At 45.0% G+C, this 22,582-nt stretch overlaps 1 protein-coding gene across 3 annotated transcripts in view; it reads right to left on the reverse strand.

Moving 5' to 3' along the window:
• C7H1orf112 (chromosome 7 C1orf112 homolog) overlaps positions 1-22,582 on the reverse strand; it is a 414,829-nt gene that overhangs the window by 35,047 nt on the left and 357,200 nt on the right. For all 3 annotated transcript variants that reach the window (XM_040359710.1, XM_040359708.1, XM_040359709.1), the window contains one exon: positions 13,826-13,945. In XM_040359710.1, the coding sequence (XP_040215644.1) occupies positions 13,826-13,945 (120 nt within the window). The remainder of the gene's footprint in view (positions 1-13,825; positions 13,946-22,582) is intronic.

The following is a 22,582-nucleotide window of genomic DNA, read 5'->3' on the forward strand; positions in this document are numbered from 1 at the left end:
CCATAGAAAAATCAAGCTCACCTCTCTCTGAGCGGCTTGACTCTTGGTTCCCCCTTGGTGGTTTATGTATGTCACAGCTGTGGCATTGTCTGACTGTATTCTCACCGGGGACCCCTGCAATTTTGATGTCCATGCCAGGAGGGCTAGCCAAGCAGCTCTGATCTCCAAGACATTGATGGGCAGCTGACTTTGCGCCTCTGCCCAACTTCCCTGGCGAGTGTACCCATCCAAGACCGCGCCCCAGCCTTTCAGACTGGCGTCTGTGGTCACTACCTTCCATGTTATGGGGCTGAAAGACTTTCCCTTCAGAAGATTCTGAGAGTTAAACCACCAGCACAGACTCTGGCGGACTTTTGACGATGGTGTCAACGGAAAATCCAAGGCCTGTGCTCTCCTGCTCCAGGCTGCCTATAGGATGCGAGTGTGGCTCTGTGCGTATGGTACCGCCTCGAACGTGGCCACTAACTTGCCTAGTAGTCGCATACATAGGCGAATAGTTGGTTCTTTTTTCCTTAAAACCACCTGAATCAATTCCTTGATAGCCTCGATCTTTACCAGGGGCAGAACCACCTTTTGTTGTTCCGTATCCAACCTCATTCCGAGATATTCCAACTGCTTTGTGGGTTGAAATGCCGATTTTTCTCGGTTTAGGACCCAGCCGAACCTCTCGAGGTACTGAACCGTGAGGGCCACTGCTCGCTCCAGGCAAGGAGGCGAGTGATCTATGATTAAGAGGTCGTCCAAGTATGCTAGGACAGTGACCCCTTGGATCCTTAGATTGGCTAGAACTGGAGCTAGGACCTTCACGAACACACGGGGGGCTGTAGCTAGCCCCGAAAGGGAGAGCCACAAACTGGAAGTGACGCTGAGCCACCGTGAAGCGTAAAAATCTTTGATATGGCTGAAAGATTGGTACATGAAAGTAGACATCCTTTATGTCTATAAAGGCCAGAAAATCGTCTTTCTGGAGGACGGCGGCTGCCGACCGAACGGATTCTATCCGGAACGAGCGAACCTTTAAGAGCGAACCTTTAGGTAAACGTTTAAACCCTTTAGGTCCAAAATTGGTCTGACATCGCCGTTGGGCTTTGGTATGATAAACAGATTGGAGTAGAAACCTAGCCTTGCTCTTGGGCCGGTACCTCTACTATCACGCCCTGGCAAAGCAGACGATCTAATGCCTCCAGCAATGAGGCCTTCTTTATTGGATCATTTGGTACCCTCGATTCCTGAAAATGAGGCAGGGGACACTTTTGAAACTCTAATCTGTGGCCACAGATAACCGGACCCATTTGTCGGGGATGTTGGCTTCCCAAATCTCTGCAAAGAGACAAAAAGCCTTCCCCCCACTCGAGAGAGTGGGGGCGCCCCTTCATAAGGCAGACTTAGGGGCTGGCTTTGTTGGCTTGCGATACCATGGCTTCTTGCCCCCAGGGGCCTGTCCCTGCGACTTATTGTTAAAGTTTGATCGCGCAGGAGGCCGTCGATACTGCCTAGAAGTCGAGGGCCCCGGAACAGGGGAGAGCTGCCTTTTAAAAGCAGGACCCCAAAACTTATTTTTGACTGGTAAAAGAGTACTTTTGCCACTCGATATAGTCTGAATGTATTTATCCAGATCCTCTCCGAAGAGTCTTACCCCATGGAAGGGAAAGCCTGCCAGCAGTTTCTTGCATGGGGGCCTGTTGGATGGAATCCTTTATAGCATCCACCGCAAAGCACAGAGCTCTGGGTAAATCAGCTAAGTCCTCTGCCTGTTGGGCAGGAATGTCCTTAAGCATCTGTTTTGTCTGGTCTTTTAATGCCTGACAGACCCCAATTGCAGCTACTGCTGGCTGCACCACTGCTCCTGCCGTAGCAAAGGATGCCTTTAAAAGTGTCTCTAAACGCTTATCAACCGGGTCTTTAAACATTTGTATGTTTTCCACCGGGCAAGTCAACGACTTATTAACACAGGAGATGGCTGCGTCCACAGCTGGGAGCACCCACTTCTTAAAAAAATTCTCTTCCATAGGGTAGATAACAGAAAATATCTTAGGCGGCAGAAAAATTCTGTCCGGTCGTACCCAATCCTGGAACATCAACTCCTCTAACAGAGGACGGACCGGAAAAACTGCGTTACTTAAAGGCGCCTTCAAAGAGCCCAAAGAGTATACCACCGGAACCTGAGGCTCTGGTAAAGGCAATTTAAATTCCGAGCGGACCATATCTGTCAAAGACTGGACCCACAAGCTCTCCGCTTGGGAGGCTGAAAACGGTTCCTCAGTAGTAGATTCTTCAATCTCTGAACCCTCTAGGTTCCCGTCCAACTGATCCTCCTGAACTTCTAATTCCTCCGGAGAGAGAAATTCAGCATCCGAGGATACACACTTAGGCGATGGGGATCTAGTCCGCTTCTCGCCTGGAATAGAGTTAGCGATCATAGCTGCTAATCTTTTTTCTAGCCCCCCTAGGGTGACAGCTAGCATTTCCTCTGTGACGAACACAGGGTTGGGCGGATCTGGGCCAGCCTCAGCACCAGACCCCCCTAATGGCTCATCCAAGGCGACCCCTACTGGATTAACAGGAGGGGAGAGTACTGGCATAGCCTGACTGACATCATCAGAATCAGAGGGGAACCCTTCTGTTTTTTGTCATTCTTTGTACCTCTTGATCCTGAACCTTTGGGAGCCATGATGCAATACCGAGGGACTCTGCATATAACAGACTGTTATAGCCAGGAGTGCAAAAAAGGGGTTTAGGGGACAATAGGACCACTAATGCCCAAAAACCGGTGGGGCTCAGTGTGATTAAATTATATAATTTTTTTTTTTTTTTTTAGCACTGTTCCCCAGGGACTGTGTTAATTGCCAGCGCTGCCAGAGACTCCTCTAGGCTAATATAGATCTATGTGGAGCAAGCTCCAGACCCGCAGGTCTCTATAGCGCCATCAGGTCGCCACGTTGATTCTGCGGCCGCCGCTCTGTGTCCCTCTAGCTCCTTGAATGAGCTGAAACTAAGCAGCCTGCAGATAACAGCGAGGGGGGGGGAACGCCCCCTGCTTCTGACGTTGCTGACGCTGCTGCGCGCCACCCGCCCCCTCCGCGCGTCGCTGCATATCTCATGCACGTGTACGCGCGCATGTGCGTACCACAGATGCTGTTTACAGACGCCGGCGGCGGAGGAGGAAGGGGAAGCATGTGGGGACAGAGCGGCGTGATCCTCATCACTTGCATGTGGTGAGTACCTGACGTAGACCGACAAGCCAGCCCACAGGCTTTGCTTAGAAAGGAAGGGATGTGGGCTACCCTGTAATACTCCACAGAATCAGGCACAGAGCCCACATCCTCAAAATGTCATGCGGTGCAGCAATATATACAAATCACACAGTCAGGGGGAAACTTATTTGTGGAAGTTATAACCATCCTGTCTAGCAGAAATAGTGGAAAATTTGCCAATGCAGAGCATACCCAGGCCACCACAAAATATCCCCAGAGGGACCCACCGTCGAACCAAGTTCCGCAGGCCCCCCTCTTACCTGCTCCACGCCGCAGAGTATTGCAAATGCAAGAGGCCCAATCTCCCCCCATATCCGTGGGTTTTGTGCTAGACCTTCAGGGACTCGGGTCCTGGAAGGAACACCACTGTCCTCGACCTATATAGCATCCTGGCAACAGCACTTTTGGACCCTTGAAAGGATCAAAGTTCTGGGCCCAGGATCTAGCCCTACAAGGAGAGGCATTATAGGCAAAACCCCACGGCTTGGGGCCCGGGTACTGTCCACTTTGGCACTGAGGCACTTTGGACAGATCCGGTATAGTCTGCCCTGATCCCAAGGACGTAGAGGCAAACTATCTCGTGACCAACACCTAAGACACTGGCGAAAAAACTGAGGTACTCCCTCTATGGGAGGGGGTTATATAGGGAGGGGACTTCCTGTTTGAGATTGCCAGTGTCCATCACCTGAAGGTACTCCATATAACCTGTATAGTAATGAATATGCCGCTCTGTGTCCCGTGATGTACGAGAAAGAAAAATGTATGTATATTTTGTGGCTGACTTTTATACACAAAATAAAGAAAACAGCAGTTATGCAGCTACTACATATTTGGTTTAACTTGGACTTGTTTCTTTTTTTAACCTAACTAAAGTAAAACCTTGGTTTGAGAGTAACTTGGTTTGAGAGCGTTTGACAAGCAATTTTTTTAAAATAAATTTTGACTTGACTACAAGCGATGTCCTCATATACAAGTAGCGTCATGTCACAACTGTGTATAAAAGAGAAATGAGGCGCCTCTAAGTGTAGTAATATGGTTACATTTATTGAAGGTACAACATTTACCAACATATTGCTACACTTAGAGGCACCTCTATTATCTTTTACACTCTGTAGCTTCTGATGGATTTTGCTTCTAATCCCGTTGTGGAGGCTTCAGTTTGTGAATGGACATTTTATGGTTACACAACCTATCACATTGCTATATTCTTTTTTATATGTACTATAAACTGAAGGACCTATAATTAAATGGTCGTGGAACAAATCATTTGAGTTTCCATTAATGCTTATGGGGAATTTCGCTTTGATAAGTGCTTTGGATTACAAGCATGTTTCTGGAACGAATTATGCTAGCAATCCAAGGTTTTACTGTATATGCAACATATAATTATGTATTTGATATCTCAGAAGATTGAGGCTTCTTTTGTGAGACATACAGTTTCTCACATTCTCCAGTCTGTGACTATGCTATAACTGGTCTGCAATAATGAAAATAATGACCTATAGCCATTCCCTTTGCTGATTGCCAATTCACCAGATGGAAATTTTTTTTTTTTTTGTATTTTTAAATTGTAATCTCACATGGTACAAAGTAATAAGTAGCGGGTGCTTTAAGCACCATCGTTATGTGTATGTAATTAGGGAACCCAGAAATATCTTGATGTTTAGCATCATTCATTTCACAGGGGGAAGTGCCAGGAAGGCCGATCCAGGGCTGGAGCATCCCAATAAGTATGCTCCATTAAGTGACATTGATGAAACCAGTCAGGGACCAGTACTGCTGGAGCTGAGGGACTTTCCTAGCTGCCAGGGGAAGAACTCCTTTAGTGAGAGTGTGTTTGTGTGTGTGTGTGTGTGTGTGTGTGTGTGTGTGTGTGTGTGTGGGGGGGGGGGGGGGATTTGGAAGCAAAGGGAAAGGATAGACAGATTCTGGTGGTAGGGGACTCAATTCTTAGAAGGAAAGAAAGTACAACCTGTGACAAAGACCTGAAGCGCCAAACTGTATGCCGTCTACCGGGCACTCGGGTTCGGCACATCACGGATCTGGTGGACAGATTACTAGGAGGGGCTGGGGAAGACCCAGCTGTCTTGGTGCACGTTGGTACCAAATGACAAAGTCAGAGGCAGATAGAGTGTCCTAAAGATTTTAGGGACCTGGGAGCCAAATTGAGGAAAAGGACCTCCACGGTAGTATTCTCAGGAATACTACAGATACCTCGAGCTACACAAGAAAGGCAGAGGTAGATTAGGGAAGTAAACAAGTGGCTGAGGAGCTGGTGTGAGGTACTGAAGGGTTTGGGTTCCTTGAGGACTGGACAGACTGCATCTAAATGATGAAGGTGCAGATCTGCTGGGAGTAAAGATGGCCAAAAAGTTAGAGGGTTTTTTAAGCTAGGTGATGGGGGGAGGGTTCAGAGGTAGAGATAGTCAGCATGGAACATATTCCAGAGGGTAGTATTGGGGGCATTAGTGGTAGGTTGACTACCACTAATAACCCAAGGAAAGTATAGTAACAAGTCCTAGCACAATTTGAATTGGCAGCAAGGATGGGAAGTGTCATAATAATGGGGGATTTTAATTATCCAGACTGGGCGGAGGGAGCCACGCATTCATCTAAGGCTCGCCAGTTCCTAAATGTCTTGCAGGCCAATTTCATGAGTCAGATGGTAGACGCACCAACTAGAAATAGAGCGTTACTAAACAATACAGACCTGATCACGGATGTGGAAATACGGGGAAATTTAGGAAACAGCAATCACAGGTCAATTGGCTTCAGTATAAATCACACAAATAGGAAGCAAAAGGGGAATACAAAGACATTGAATTTCAAATGGGCCATTTTCCCTAAACTACGACCCTTGCTAGAAGTCATAAATTGGGATAAAATCTTAGGAACAAAGAACATGGTGGAGAGATGGGGTCGCTTTAAGAGCATATTAAATAAGGGCATTAGCCAGTGCATCCATTGTGTAATAAATTTAAAAGGGCGGACAAAATTCCTGGATGGCTTAACTTCAATGTAAAAATACATATAAAAGCAAAGGAGAAGGCCTTCAAAAATACAAGGTTGAGAGATCATCATCAGCATTCAGACTTTATAAAGAATTCTACAATAAATGTAAGGGTGCAATTAGGGCGGCTAAGATAGAACACGAAATACACACAGCGGAGGAGAGAAAAAAAATAAAAAAAAATAAAAAATTCTTTAAAGTGGAGTTCCACCCAAAAAGGGAAATTCTGCTTTTGGGACCCCCCCCCCCCCACCCTGGTGTCACATTAGACACCTTTAGGGGGGGTGCAGATAACTGTATAATACAGGTATTTGCACCCACTTCCGGGGAGAGTCACTCTACTTCTCGTCATCCCCCACGGCCTTCTGGGAAACACACTGGTCCCGGGAGACAGCGGGGGACCACTGGGAACAGGCTGCGCTATTTGTGCATGCACAGTAGGGAAATGGGCAGTGAAGCCGCAAGGCTTCACTTCCTGAATCCCTTACTGAGGATGGTGGCGGGGGCAGCAGAGAGACGAGCGATTGCTTGTCTTCTGCTGCCGACATCGCAGGCACACTGGACAGGTAAGTGTTAATTTATTAAAAGTCAGCAGCTGCAGTATTTGTAGCTGCTGGCTTTTAATATATATTTTTTTTGCGGGACCTCTGCTTTAAGTATGTAAACAGCAAAAAGAGAGGACAGACCATATTGGCCCCATAAAGAATGAGGAGGGACATCTGGTTACAAAGGATGGAGAAATGGCAAAAGTATTGAATTTATTCTTCTCCTCAGTCTTCACAAGGGAATCGGGGGGCTTTAATAACCAGAACTGCAGTGCTTATCCTCACGACACGTCACAGGAAGCACCCTCATGGCCAACAGAGGACAGATTTAGAAGTAGGAAACTTAACATTAATAAATCACCTGGACCGGATGCCTTGCATCCGAGGGTACTTGGGGAACTCAGTCAAGTAATTGCCAGACCATTGTTCCTCATTTTTACTGACAGTCTACTGACTGGAATGGTATCAGCGGATTGGAGTAAAGCCAATGTAGTACCAATAATTAAAAAGGGCACAAAATACATCCCTGGGAATTACAAACCAGTTACCCCAACATCAAAAGTATGCAAGCTCTTGGAGGGGATGATAAGGCACTATATACAAGATTTTAGTAATGAAAACTATCATTAGCAGTAATCAGCGCAGATTCATGAATCGCCAAACCAATCTATTGACCTTCTATGAGGAAGTGAGTTGCCATCTAGATAAAGGGAGGCCCGTAGACATGATGTATCTGGATTTTGCAAAAGCATTTGACACAGTTCCCCATAAACATTTACTGTACAAAATAAGGTCCGTTGGCAAGGACCATAGGCTGAGTACATGGATTAAATCCTGTCTACAAGGGCAAGTTCAGAGGGTGGTGATAAATGGGGAATATTCAGAATGGTCAGGGGTGGGTAGTGGGGTCCCACAGGGTTCTGTGCTGGGACCAATCCTAATTTATTCATAAACCTGGAGGATGGGGTAAACAGTACAATCTCTGTATTCGCAGACCATACTAAGCCAAGCAGGGCAATAACTTCTCCGCAGGATGTGGAAACCTTGCAAGAAGATCTGAACAAATTAATGGGGTGGGCAACTACATGGCAAATGAGGTTTAATGTAGAAAAAAATAAAATAATGCATTTGGGTGGCAAAAATATGAAGGCAATCTATACACTAGGGGAGAACCTTTGGGGTAATCTAGGATTAACAAGGACCTGGGGGCCCTAGTAGATGAGGATAGGCTCAGCAATGGCATGCAATGCCAAGCTGCTGCTTACAAAGCAAACAGAAAATTGCCATGCATTAACTCCAGTGATAAAGGGATAATTCTCCCATTCTACAAGACTTTGGTCTGGCCTTACCTGAAGTATGCTGTCCAGTTGGGCATCAGTCCTCAGGAAGGATGTACTGGAAATGGAGCGAGTACAAAGAAGGGCAATAAAGCTAATAAATGGTCTGGAGGATATTAGTTATGAAGAAAGGTTGTGAGCACTAAACTTATTCTCTCTGGGGAAGAGATGCTTGAGAGGGTATACGATTTAAATTTACAAATACCGTACTGGTAACCCCACAATAGGGATAAAACTTTTTTGCTGAAGGGAGTTTAACAAGACATGTGGCCACTCAAAATTAGAAGAAAATACGTTTAACCATAAACTACGTAGAGGCTTCTTTACTGTAGGATGTGGAGTTCCCTTCCACAAGCGGTGGTCAAAGCGGGGGGGGGGGGCATAAATAGTTTAAAAAAACTATTAGATAAGCACAAGACAGACCAAAACATACAGGGATATACAAGGTAATATTAATTACACACATAAGTTGGACTGTCTTTTTAACCTCACCTACTATGTGCATTTTATGTACTTTATAGAAAGAATGCTGCTAAATCAAAATGTTATTAGCTTCTAAACGATGTTGGTACAGTCCAAACACAACTCTGTTTTAAAGAAGTGAAAAGAATTGCAAGGTCTTGATGCACCAAACGCATGTAAAATACCGATAGGACTCTAAATTATGTTAGGCAGGACAGTTCAAGTAAAACTCAAATGAAGGAAATTAAGTGAAAATTTCCAAATTGGGCCCAATTGTCCGTTTTGCCTACCCGGTGACATGTGACTCATTAGTGTTACAAGGTCTCAGGTGAGAATGGGATGCAGGCGTGTTAAATTTGGTTTTATCGCTCCCACACTAGTCACTGGAAGTTCAACATGCCACCTCATGGCAAAGAACTCTGAGGATCTGAAAAAAAAAATTGCTGCTCTACATAAAGATGGCCTAGAAAAAATGAAATTGTCACAAAGTGTCACCCTAATATACAGTGGGGCAAAAAAGTATTTGGTCAGCCACCAATTGTGCAAGTTCTCCCACTTAAAAAGATGAGAGAGCCCTGTAATTGTTATCATAGGTATACCTCAACTATGAGAGACAAAATGTGGAAACAAATCCAGACAATCACATTGTCTGATTTGGAGAAATTATTTGAAAATGATGGTGGAAAATAAGTATTTAGTCAATATCAAAAGTTAATCTCAATACTTTGTAATATATCCTTTGTTGGCAATGACAGAGGTCAAACGTTTTCTGTAAGTCTTCACAAGGTTGTCACACACTGTTGCTGGTATGTTGGCCCATTCCTCCATGCAGATCTCCTCTAGAGCAGTGATGTTTTGGGGCTGTCGCTGGGCAACACGTGTAAGGCTAGAGTTCCCCCATAATATCAATGCATTGTAAGGCTTGCTAGAGTTCCTACATAATATCAATGGATTGTAAGGCTTGCTAGAGTTCCCCCATAATATCAATAATTGTATAGAGATATATCCTTTAACCCAGAGCCTCTAGGATTAATTACATAGAAGCTAAGAACAGCCTTGCCAAATGTTATTGTGTGCAAACAGAGAACAATAACAGATAGGGTGTGTGGTAGAAACAAGGTTTAGTTGGTCACACAGAAAATAGATTGCTATGTTTTGCACACGTTGTATAATTGTGACGTACTGTATTGCTAGTATAACCTAATTACTTAAGCCCCGACCTTTAGGCAGCTAAATGCCCAGGCCAGGTTTTGCGATTCGGCACTGCGTCGTTTTAACAGACAATTGCGCGGTCGTGCGACGTGGCTCCAAAACAAAATTGGCGTCCTTTTTCCCCCACAAATAGAGCTTTCTTTTGGTGGTATTTGATCACCTCTGCAGTTTTTATTTTTTGCGCTATAAACAAAAATAGAGCGACAATTTTGAAAAAAATTCAATATTTTTTACTTTTTGCTATAATAAATATCCCCCAAAAACATATACAAAACATTTTTTTCCTCAGTTTAGGCCGATACGTATTCTTCTACCTATTTTTGGTAAAAAAAAAAATCGCAATAGGCGTTTATCGATTGGTTTGCGCAAAAAATTTATAGCGTTTACAAAATAGGGGATAGTTTTATTGCATTTTTATAAAAAAAAATTGTTTTACTACTAATGGTGGCGATCAGCGATTTTTTTCGTGACTGCGACATTATGGCGGACACTTCGGACAATTTTGACACATTTTTGGGACCATTGTCATTTTCACAGCAAAAAATGCATTTAAATTGCATTGTTTCTTGTGAAAATGACAGTTGCAGTTTGGGAGTTAACCACAGGGGGCGCTGTAGGAGTTAGTGTTCACTTAGTGTGTGTTTACAACTGTAGGGGGGTGTGGCTGTAGGACTGACGTCATCGATCAAGTCTCCCTATATAAGGGATCACTCGATCAATGCAGCGCCATAGTGAAGCACGGGGAAGCCGTGTTTACATACGGCTCTCCCCGTTCTTCAGCTCCGGGGAGCGATCGCGACGTAGCGGCTATAAACGAATAGCCGCGCCGTCGTCCCGGATCGCTCCCTGCGGGAATCCGACCGCCGCATGTAGCGGGGGGGTCCTGATCGGACCCCCCACCCGCTAGAAGGCAAGGACGTACCTGTACGCCCATTTGCTTGTACGTGCCATTCTGTCGACGTACATATACATGCGGCGGTCGGGAAGTGGTTAAATACGATTGGCTGAGCCAAGGGCAGCCCTTTTCTTGTATGTTTTGATTAGGTGCAGTGCGCACGAAAAATAAAGCCTAGTCTTTGATTCACCATATTGCTGTGTGTGTCTTGACTAACCGATGCATCAGAGAGCTCCATACATCCAGAAGTCCTAAAAGCCCTGGTCCAGTTGAACCACCAACCTCACAACACAGACTTTCAACTCCCTCTTCAACTTTCAACCCCCCTTTCTATGTAGTTGAGATCTGGAGACTGGCTAGGCCACTCCAGGACCTGGAAATGCTTCTTACAAAGCCACTCCTTCATTGCACGGGCGGTGTGTTTGGGATTATCATCATGCTGAAAGACCCAGCCACGTTTCATCTTCAATGCCCTTGCTGATGGGAGGTGGTTTGCACTCAAAATCTCACAATACATGGCCCATTCATTCTTTCATGTACACGGATCAGTCGTCCTGTTCCCTTTGCAGAGAAACAGCCTCAAAAGCATGATGTTGCCACCCCCATGCTTCACAGTAGGTATGGTGTTCTTTGGTTGCAACTCAGCATCCTCTCTCCTCCAAACACAAGTTGTGTTTCTACCAAACCGTTCTACTTTGGTTTCATCTGACCATAAAACATTCTCCCAATCCTCTTCTGGATCATCCAAATGCTCTCTAGCAAACCTCAGACGGGCCCGGACATGTACTGGCTTAAGAAGGTGGACACATCTGGCACTGCAGTATCTGAGTCCCTGGCAGCGTAGTGTGTTACTGATGGTAGCCTTTGTTACATTGGTCCCAGCTCTCTGCAGGTCATTCACTAGGTCCCCCTGTGTGGTTCTGGGATTTTTGCTCACCGTTCTTGTGATAATTTTGACCCCACGGGGTGAGATCTAGCGTGGATCCCCAGATCGAGGGAGATTATCAGTGGTCTTGCATTGATTCCATTTTTTAATTATTGCTCCCACAGTTGATTTTTTCACACCAAGCTGCTTGCCGATTGCAGATTCAGTCTTCCCAGCCTGGTGCAGGTCTACAATTTTGCTTCTGGTGTCCTTCGACAGCTCTTTGGTCTTCACCATAGTGGAGTTTGGAGTGTGACTGTTTGAGGTAGTGGACAGGTGTCTTTTATACTGATAAGTTCAAACAGGTGCCATTAATACAGGTAATGAGTGAGGCTGGGTTCACACTATACTACACGACAGCAGTACTACTTTCATCCTACTTTGCTCTGCGACATCTGTCCTACATTGGTCCTACATCCATCCTACTTTCATGAACAGGATACTACTTTGATCCGACTTTGTGATAGTCTGACTTGTTCTTTGACCAATCAAAACAATCCCAGAGTGAGATAAATTCCTTTTACTGCTGCTGTAATCACCATGTCAGATGTCAAAAGTCGGATGGTTAGGACAAGGCTCCTACTTTGGTCCGACTTCAATGATATTCAATGGGCTGAAGTAGGATCAATGTAGGACCAAAGTAGTACAGGGAGCATTTTCTAAGTCGGACCGACTTGTGTAGGACCAGTTAAGACAGCTCTCATAGGGAAACATTGATTTTCACACGTCATGCGACATGAGCTCCTAATGTAGGAGCGTTTGTCGGACAAGTGTGAACCCAGCCTGAAGGACAGAGAAGCCTCTTAAAGAAGAAGATACAGGTCTGTGAGAGCCAGAAATCTTGCTTGTTTGTAGGTGACCAAATACTTATTTTCCATCATAATTTGCAAATAAATTCTTTCCAAATCAGACAATGTGATTGTCTGGATTTGTTTCCACATTTTGTCTCTCATAGTTGAGGTATACCTATGATGACAATTACAGGCTTCTCTGATCTTTTTAAAGGGGTTGTAAAGGTTTGTTTATTTTCTAAATAGGTTACTTTAAGCTAGTGCATTGTTGGTTCAATTACCTTTTCCTTCGATTTCCCTTCTAAATGTTTATTTTTCTTTGTTTTCTTTGTCTGAATTTCTCACGTCCTGTTCCTCCTCATTAAGGTCTTCAGTAAGCTGCTCTAAATGACTTTCCACCACTCGGATGATGGTGGAAAGCTTACTGAGGAGAAACAGATAGTGAGAAATTCAAACAAAGAAAAAAAAACATTTAGAAGGGAAATCAAAGGAAAAGGTAAGTGAACCAACAATGCACTAGCCTAAAGGAACATATTTATAAAATAAAACTAACCTTTACAACCCCTTTAAGTGGAAGAACTTGCACAATTGGTGGCTGACTAAATACGTTTGTGTCCCACAGTATAAGCTGGGTGGGGAGAAATTTAGTAATTAGTAAAAAGGATATAACAAATTCTTTACCTACCCAGATACATACCATGCACGGAAATAATAGAGTTTACATTTTATTTTTTTATATATTTTAAAATAGCACTTCTGTTTGTCAAAAAGCAATATTTTTGTTTATGATACTGGAGATTTTAGTTGACGTTTAGTTTAGTTTTAACGTTCTGGAGATTTTAGTTGACTAAAATACAACTAAAACAACTCAAATGACTAAAGTACGACTAAAACTAAAATAGCATTTTCGTCAAAAGTCTATGACTAAAACTAAATCAAAATTAGATGACAAATATAACACTGCTTACAACACTACAACTATATACTGTAGTCTCCCATGCTCCAATGGCACCAAACCCTAAACCAGGGATCTCCAAACTATGGCCCTCCAGCTGCTGTGGAACTACACTTCCCATGAGGCATTGTAAAACTCTGACATTCATAGACATGACTAGGCATGATGGGAATTGTAGTTCCTGAACACCTGGAGGGCCATAGTTTGAAGACCCATGCCCTAAACAATGGCATGTATTTATGAATCAATAGGATACATTAAATTAGGATTAAATGGGATTATTTAATCATTTAGTTGTTTCAGTTTTACAAACAATTTACAGTCATTGATTCATCTGAAAAGTATGTTGCTTTATAAAGCAAAATCACTGCACCAAAGTTGATAAATGAATAATTAAATCTGTCTCCAGATAAACATTTATTATGAAGACGACACTTGCCTCTAAAGAAAGAAATTCTTCACGGTTCAGCACACAGTAAGATTTTTTTTTATCCAAAACACTTTTTTCTTCCTCTAGTCGTTCCTGTCTTCTGTTATTTGGTTCCACAAAAGGGACAGCCTAAACAGTCATAAAAAAATCATAATATAAACAGTACATGTAAGAAAATAAACATGGCTTTAAGAACGATATGTGGATTCTTTCAGAATTTCCATGTGGTAACCGAGTATTTACAGTGGGTATGGTAAATCTGTAAGTACAAGCGTTCAACATACAATAAACATGTCATACTTGCCTGCTCTGCAGCCGCGACCCTCCTCTTCTGGGGTCCCGTCTGTACTCCTGGCTGCATCTCTTTTGTGAATTACACCATAGGAAGCCGCTTCCTATGGGGGCATTCATGCAGGCTCTATTTCAAGCTGCGCTGTTTAGAGACAGAGACCATGGCTCAGCCCTGCCCCATCATCACAAGATTTGATCAACAGCAGAAGGAGCAAATGGCTTCCACTTCTATTAATTTGCCCTGTGTGTTGCTGTCCTCGGGCACAGCACTGGATCAAGATTGGGCTCAGATAGGTATAAGGGGGGGGGTCTGGGCTGAGGGGAATCCTATGCACAGAAGATATTTTACCATAATGCAGAGAATACAGGTAAAAACCTTTAGAACCACTTTAAATCTGAACATATATTCTCAATAGAAATGGGTTTACCTTACCTCCAGGCAACAGGGCGTGGCTATGGGCACATGTTGTGCGCAATCATATGCCAACCTGTACTTGGAGGGAGGGGGAGTATACAGTATTCTCAGAGGACAAGTATGTGGATTTTTTTGGCCACATATCCAGGTCTGGTGCCGCTACATTGGCAATGTCATCATGTTCAGGATAGGTACCCAACTGCAGCATATGGACTTTATGTCCACGCTGAATGAGAACGCATTTAACACAAAATTTATGGTGCAACATGACGACCATCAAATTACTGTTTTTGACATTCAAATCTTGAAACAGGAGAATGGTATTTTGGAAACCACCCAATATCATAATCCGTAGGGAAAACTACACTACATGCAATAAGCGCACATCCCAGGCCATTATTAAGTAGTATCCCCTTACAGTCAGTTTAAGATGGATTTGTTCCAGTGACACATTTCCAAACAGGAGGCAGATATGTTAAAAGACAGATTGCCGGAGAGGGTCTACTCATACACAACATTGTAAAAAGGCATGAAAAAAAAAATTTAAATGTAGAATCTATTAATCTATTAACGAATGACCCTATTTTAAAAAAAATATATAAAATGCCATCCTGAAATAGCATAAGAAAGACTGGGCTATACAGGATAAGGGTAACTAGGAGTCATTTTCAGGTAACAAAGTGAAGAGGAAGGGAGACCCAGTGGTACATTTAAATGCAGGCCATGTGAGTATTGTGTGTGGGTTTTAGTATAGAAGTACACACACCCAAAATATTTTGCAAAACTGTCAGATCAGAGGGGTGGTGTATAATGTGTGTTTTGTGTGGCACGTTTTAACCACTTGCCACAAAAGCACGTATCTGTACACAATTTTGCTTCAAGTGGTCTTCCCGGGGTGATCACCCCAGAACGGTTTTATTTAGAGCAGACGGTCGGCTTTCTTGTAACAACCGATGCGGCTAAGCAGCTGCTCGATTGTTAAATCGCAAGCAGCGGGAGGGGACGCCCCCCCCCCCACCCGGCTTTCCCGTCCCAATAGGAGGCCAGAGCGACCAGCTGGAATTGGCTTTGATCGGGTTTCAGATCTAGTGACCCGGAAGCGACGTCAGTTTACTGGAGCCTTAGAAAAAAAAACGCCCCATCTCATCCCTCCTTGTTTACGCGCATATGCATGTCAAAATTGCATTTGAAAGACCGCTGCGAAAATACAGTGTCACAGAAAATATTGCAACAGCTGCCATTTTATTCTCTAGGGTCTCTGCTAAAAATTGATTTTATATATATATATATATATATATATATATATATATATATATATATATATATATATACACACACACACACACACACACACACACATTTGTATATTATATATACATATACACATATTTATAATGTTTGGAGGTTCTAAGTAATTTTCCAGCAAAAAAATACTGATTTTAACTTTAATCTTATGCCCCGTACACACGACACGGTCACACAAAAGTTCTCTGAACTTTTGTCCGTCAAGAACACGTTGATGTACAAGACTATGACGAGCCGAAAAAATGAAGTTCAATGCTTTCGAGCATGCGTCGGAATTGCTACAGACGACTGGATTTTCCGGAAAATTTGAGAACCAGCTCTCAATCTTTTGCTGGCAGAAATTCCGAAAGCAAAAGTCCGATGGAGCATACACATCGTCGGAATTCCCATTCAAAAGCTCACGTTGGACTTTTGCTGGCAAAATTTCTGATCGCGTGTATGGGGCAATACGTTTCAAGTCCTTGCTACTCACCGTAAAATCCCTTTCTCTGAGTTTGACGGACACAGCACTAATTTTCTTGACCCTAGGGTTATATCACCACCTTCAGGAGTAGGACTAGGCAGAAAAAAGTACAGCACCACCTACTGGTAGTAACCCCCCACTCTGCTACAGGCAGCTTAGTTTGTGACAAAGCAATACAAACACAACGGGATTTTACAGTGATTAGAAACATTTTGTTCATTGACAGATACAGCACTTCCATTCTTGACCTTCGTGATGTCCCAAAGCAGTGCCACAAATAGGGTTGAGAACACAGAAAAATTTAAAAATAACCTCCACCCAAACAGAACCCCCTGTAAAAGGGAGCTAAAAACCTCAGATTGCCGCCTGCAAAACTTTGCGGCCGAAAAACACTCATCCGAAGATGCCAAAACATCCACCCTGTAAAACTTGGTGTAAGTGTGCACGGATGACCAGATAGCTGCCTTAGACACTTGAGAAACAGGCATGTGATGTTGGAAAGGCCCAGGAAGCACTAATCAGACTGGTAGAGTGAAAATATTTGACCCTTGATGGCGCTCAAAGCCAGCTTCTGATCAACCCCACGCTGCAGGAACACAAGGATCTTAGCTACCGAATAGGAGCGTGGATACCACCCTGCAGCCTCGCACAAAGAGATGCAAGCCTTCCAGGTGCGATGATAAATCCTCCATGAAGTGGACTTGCGTGCCTTCAACATAATGGGAATCACAGAAACCAGCAACCCCTGGTCTCAGCACCTGGCTTTCATTAGCCAGGCCGTCAAAACAGGGTGAAATATCAGTCCCTGAGACAGATGATCCTCCCGCACCAGCAAGTGCAAGGGGGCGTCTGCCACCATCTGGATCATTGATGCCGAGGCCAATCTGGAGCGATTATAATAACCGGTATCCCCTTGGCCTCAATCCTGCGCAGCAGACGAGGGAGAAGCTTGAGAGGAGGGAAGGCATAAATGAGCTGATAATGCCCCCACGACCCGCCAGCTCATCCAGCGCATCCGCCAAGGGATTCCTTGTTCTGGCCACAAATCTCTGCACCTTCCGATTGAGACATGAGGCCATATGATCCACGTCCGGTGTGCCCCACCGCAGGCAAATGAGACAAAACGCCTCTGGATGCAGCAACCACTCCCTCTGATCCAGCAACTGACAGCTGAGGTAGTCCACCCAGGTGGTTGACGTAGGCCACCGTCGTAGCATTGTCCGACTGGATCCTGACCGGAAGACGGCGCAGCAGCTGTGTCCAAATGAAGAAAAAATAACTGGATCGCACGCAATTTCAGAAAGTTGATCGATAGAGACTCTACCGATGTCAGCGGCCGACCGAAGGCCTAGAACCCCTCCCCCAGCCAGCTAGGTTGGCTTCCGTTGTGATCACTGTCCAATGGAGAGGGAGAAATTACTCTCCGGCCCGTAGTGACGGAGACCGTAGCCACCAAAGAAGCGAGGCCCTGGTCAGATGGCCCATGCGGATCTGACAATCCAGAGTTCCCAGGTATTGGTCCCATTTGCACAAGATCACCCTCTGCAAGACCCAAGTGTGAAACAGGGCATACGGAACCGCCTTAAAAGGTGGATACCATGAGGCCCAGAACCTGCATGCAAAAACAGACACGACCACTGACGTTACAGCAGCAACCATACAGTGAAGGGTCTGAAGTTTGATTGGCAAAAGAAAAACCCTCACCTGCGCAGAGTCGAGAATCAACCTCAAGTATTCCAGGCATTGGGCTGGGAGCAACACAGACTTCTTAGACGGACAGGCTTGTATGACGATCATCACATTGTCCCTCAGCTCTGAAGCGGACACCGCTCACAGGAGGAGGTTGTCCAGGTAGCCCACGACCGTGATCCCCCACTGTCAGCAACAGCATAACCGGTGCCAGCACCTAGGTGAAGACCCAGGGAGCCGAGGCCAGGCCAAAAAGGGAAGTGCCACAAACTGATAGTGCGCATCCCTGACCGCAAAGTGCAGGAAACGCTGACGTCTGACACAGATGGAGGAGACATGCAAGTACGCGTCCTTCGTGTCCAGGGAAGCCAGGAAATACCCCTGATGAAGTAAATCCTGCACTGCCCCAAACAAAGCCTGCCGACAAGACCGGGGAAGATGAAGATGGGAGGGAAAAAAACTGTCTGGTGGACAGGAAAGAAACAATTTTGTAGCCTGACAAAATGAGTTTGCAGACCCAATGGTCAGAAAGAAGGGAAGTCCACAAACCACTGAAGGCGACCCCCCACCCGCAAGTCAGGCGGGGGTAATAAATCTTTATGCGGAAGAGGGCTTGTCTGCGGTCTTGTTAGGCTTACGATGCCAAGGACACTTTGGTCCACCCACGGGAGCCTTGGCGGGCTGAGAACCCTTGCCCGCAGAACGGGGCAGACAAAAAAAAAACGCTTGTGAGCAGAAAAGGAGGGGCCCTGCTGCGACAGGGCTCCTTGCCCTTTTTGGACTGCGGGAGAAAGGTACTCTACCCCCCCCCAGTAACATCCTTTTTATAATGTAGCCACCCACCATGGAAAGGAAAATCCGCCAGAGCTTTATTAGACGTTTGGTCCGCTGACCAGCACTTAAGCCAAAGCAACCAGCGAAGAACCACGGCCGACACAGAGATTTTAGAAAGTAATGGGGCCATGTCCAAGGCCGCATCACAAATGTACTTGAGCCCTTGCTCTAACTGGTCTGCCAGTTCCACACAGCCCAGATAAACTTGCTCATTACCCAACTCGAGGTGTAATAGCTTAGCCCACTCAGTAAGCGTCAGACACCAGAGCCGTGGATAACACCGGACGAAGGGCTAAACCCGCCATCGTAAACAGACTGAGATACTGCCTCTCCCTCTCTGTCGGCGGGGTCCTTAAAAGACCCTCCAACGGAATCATGGTCGCCTTGTTCAACTCTCCTCAAAGGGGTAATGCACCGAAAAACGTCTCAGGACTGAAAAGGACCGCTGTGGGCGTTCCCAATCCTTGTAGATAAACCTATTGAAATAAAGCAGGTAAGGAAACATCTTAGCGGTGCGGACCTGCTTATGACACCCAAAGGGAACAGACACCTCTTCAGACGCCCCTGCCGGATCCTTAATTTTAAGGTATCGTGCACCCACCAGCACTTTTTCATGCACAGCGTCGGACAGCGAAAAATCCTCCTCGCTGTCCGAAGGATCAGGGGCTGCATTATCTGAGCCCTCTGGGCAAGGGCCACCCACTACTGCGACTCTGGATCAGAGTCCTCCCCAGAAGACGGATGGGGTGTTTTTTACCCACCTTATGCCTGCACGCAACTTCAACCTGTGAGATGAAGGATTCCAGGACTGCAGAAAAAGAGTCCAGGGAAACAGCAGACCCAGAGGGACCAGCTGCCATCACAGGAATGTTTGGGGGTGGGGCACCTGCTTCAGATGCCATGGAAGTTCCACGCTTGACCAGACATCACCAGGGACAGAACGCCCTTGAGGGAGAAAGAGAGAAGGGAAACGCATCCCCTAGCTGCCACAGACTGGGAGAACCCCAGAAGGACTCATCACCTAACATCAGAGGATCGGTGCTGTGTGCTGTCCCATCCACTGGCAGATGGAATAAGCTATGAAGAGATCCGCGCTTGTGCCAGGCTCCAGGGGTAATGTCCAGTGCTGGAGGGCCAGCATAAGTCTCTCCACGAGGCTACAAGAAAATGCTCGCTTGCTGCACTTACGCAAACAAGCCCTAAGCTAGGAATGCTCATAGACTAAAGCAAAATGGCCACAACGGCTACAGGAAAATGGCTGCGGCATCCCATCCTCAAATAAATGGCGGCTGCTACACGCGGAGGACGACGCCAGCCACACACCCCGCACCTGGATGGCACAGAGACCACCTGGAGGGGACCCCGCAAAGGTCAGGTAGGGGACAAAACGGGGAGATTCCCCAGAACCGACCACCCCATAGATGACCCAACTGCTCTAAACCGTGCCCGGACCGGACAGCATGTACTTACCCATCCAGCAGGGATTGCGGGTCACACCCTCAAGATAGATCCACCTCCCGCCTAAAACGGAGTGACTGTTGGCCACCGTGACCCAGACATCAGGTGCCTGGTCATGTGTGTCCCTGCAAGGCGTCTAGCCCGGATGGGGCTCGTCGAGGCCGACCGAGCGTGAAGCTCAGGTCAGCGCATGCTCGGTGGCCAGGCTGGGGAGGCTACCAGGATCTATGATATCCAGCCTGTCACCAAGCCCAGCAGTTGATTGCAAATGCAGACCAAAAATAATAAAAACAAAATAACAAAAGGAACCACAGGTCCCAGCAGGGAGTCAGGTCCTTCTAGACTAGGCAGTAAAAAAACTGAGCTGCCTGTAGCAGAGTGGGGGGTTACTACCAATAAGGACTGCCCCTAGACGGTGTTGCGCTTGTTCTTTTTTCTGCCTAGTCCTACTCCTGAAGGTGGTGATAACACCCTAAGGTCAAGAAAGGAAGTGCTATGTCCATAAATGAACGATAAAGAAATTGGAAATTTGAACATTGATATTGTATTTTTTTCTACTTGTGTAAGTTTGTGTAATATATATATATATATATATATATATATATATATATATATATATATATATATATATATATATATTTTTTTTTTTTAGATTGGTCGATGTCGTGATGTCTGATTGGATCTCATGGTGGGCATATGCGTGCTGAACTCTACCCCCAGGTTTTGATTATTGGGGGCAGATGATTAGATCTCCAGTATGTGGATAGAACAGGTGCTGTGGGCAGTGCTTTGGCACAAAGTCCCATCCCAGGTCTTCTCCCCCTCCTGGATTGTGCACCATCCTGCTTCTCCCTTGTGGGTGGCGCCCACAAGTCTGGTAGGTGGGGGGTGCCCAATATGCCTCAGAGTTTTTTGCCACAGTAAGCATGTATTTTTGCATGTGCCATGTCAGCATGCATGCAATGATGTCATCCGGCCATGGCGATAGCGGAAGAGGCAGGGGGCACTCCTGAATAGTGCAGTGGGGGTATACAAGGGCACGTGTTGGCAGCCTGATGCAGGCTGACAAGACGGACAAGAATGTGGCACATCTGCAAAAGTATAGGTGAGGTCTGGAGAAGTGGATTAATACATGGCTAGAAATTAATGGGTAATGACTGATCCCTATTAGCCATTTGGGATGTTGCGGTTTTTCCATTTCCTACTTGTGGGTCCTTTATCCGTTTGGATAAAGGAGCACTTACTTTTATTTAGTGCTATATTGTTCTACTTTTCCTCTTAGTTTCTTGAGTTTGCCCCTACAATATATTCATAGAGGAAAATTTTTTTCTCTCCTAATCATAGATGTATGGGGGTGCATAACACAAATAGTGCCTTGAAAAGCGCCCTGAGAGTTGCAATATTCATTGCAACTCTCATTGCAATATTCAAGCAATATTCATGCTTTATATTATGGTATGGTATGCTCCATATATTCCTTTTTTACAGTTGGATACCATGGTCCTAAACATGTGGTCCTAGTGGGATATATAGAGCTACCAAGGGTGTTGTATGGAGACATTAGGCTAGAAAAGGGATTTTTCATTGTACATCCTTCCCTTATTTATCATTTGTAAGTATAGATTTTAGAAACAATAATATATGGTCCAAGTCTGTTTTTTTTTTTTTATATTTTCTGGCCCTCGTCTGTCCATGGTTTGTATATGTACAGGTTGATGCACGTTCTGTCTTTCATTACCCCCATGTCCGCCTGAGAGACTTTTTACATTGGCCATAACATTTCCCCAAAACCTGAGCATTTAATCTCCGTTATGCCCATTTATAAAATATACAGTATGCAAAATGGATAGTAACTTTTAATATGTAATATAATATATGTTCACCATCTTGTCCTAAATAAGTGTAATTTTCCACAAAACGCGTTACAGAATATAGAGAATAGAGACCCTGTCAGATTTTCTTAAAAAAGCGATTAAAAAACTTTGACTCTATATGTGTGGCAGGGACCTGATTCGGTTTGTGGGTGGTGTTCATTTATGACCACCTTTTATGTTTTTTATGTGGTTTAATATTATGGTTTTAAAGAAAACAATATAAATGTATGATTTTATAATGAATTTAGTTTGCCCAATATTGTACCGGTCCAAATACCCTGTGGCGCTATAGTTATCTGTGGCCTCCACCATCTTACACTTTAAATCTACTTCCACCCCCTTCGGAAGTATAATCTATCTACAATGTAAAAGGAAATGTGTTTATACCCATTTGCGCTGGTCCAGTCACATGACCGACTTCCAGCTCCGGCTTCAGC

Source organism: Rana temporaria, chromosome 7, assembly GCF_905171775.1.
Source record: "Rana temporaria chromosome 7, aRanTem1.1, whole genome shotgun sequence".
NCBI classification, from domain to species: domain Eukaryota; kingdom Metazoa; phylum Chordata; class Amphibia; order Anura; family Ranidae; genus Rana; species Rana temporaria.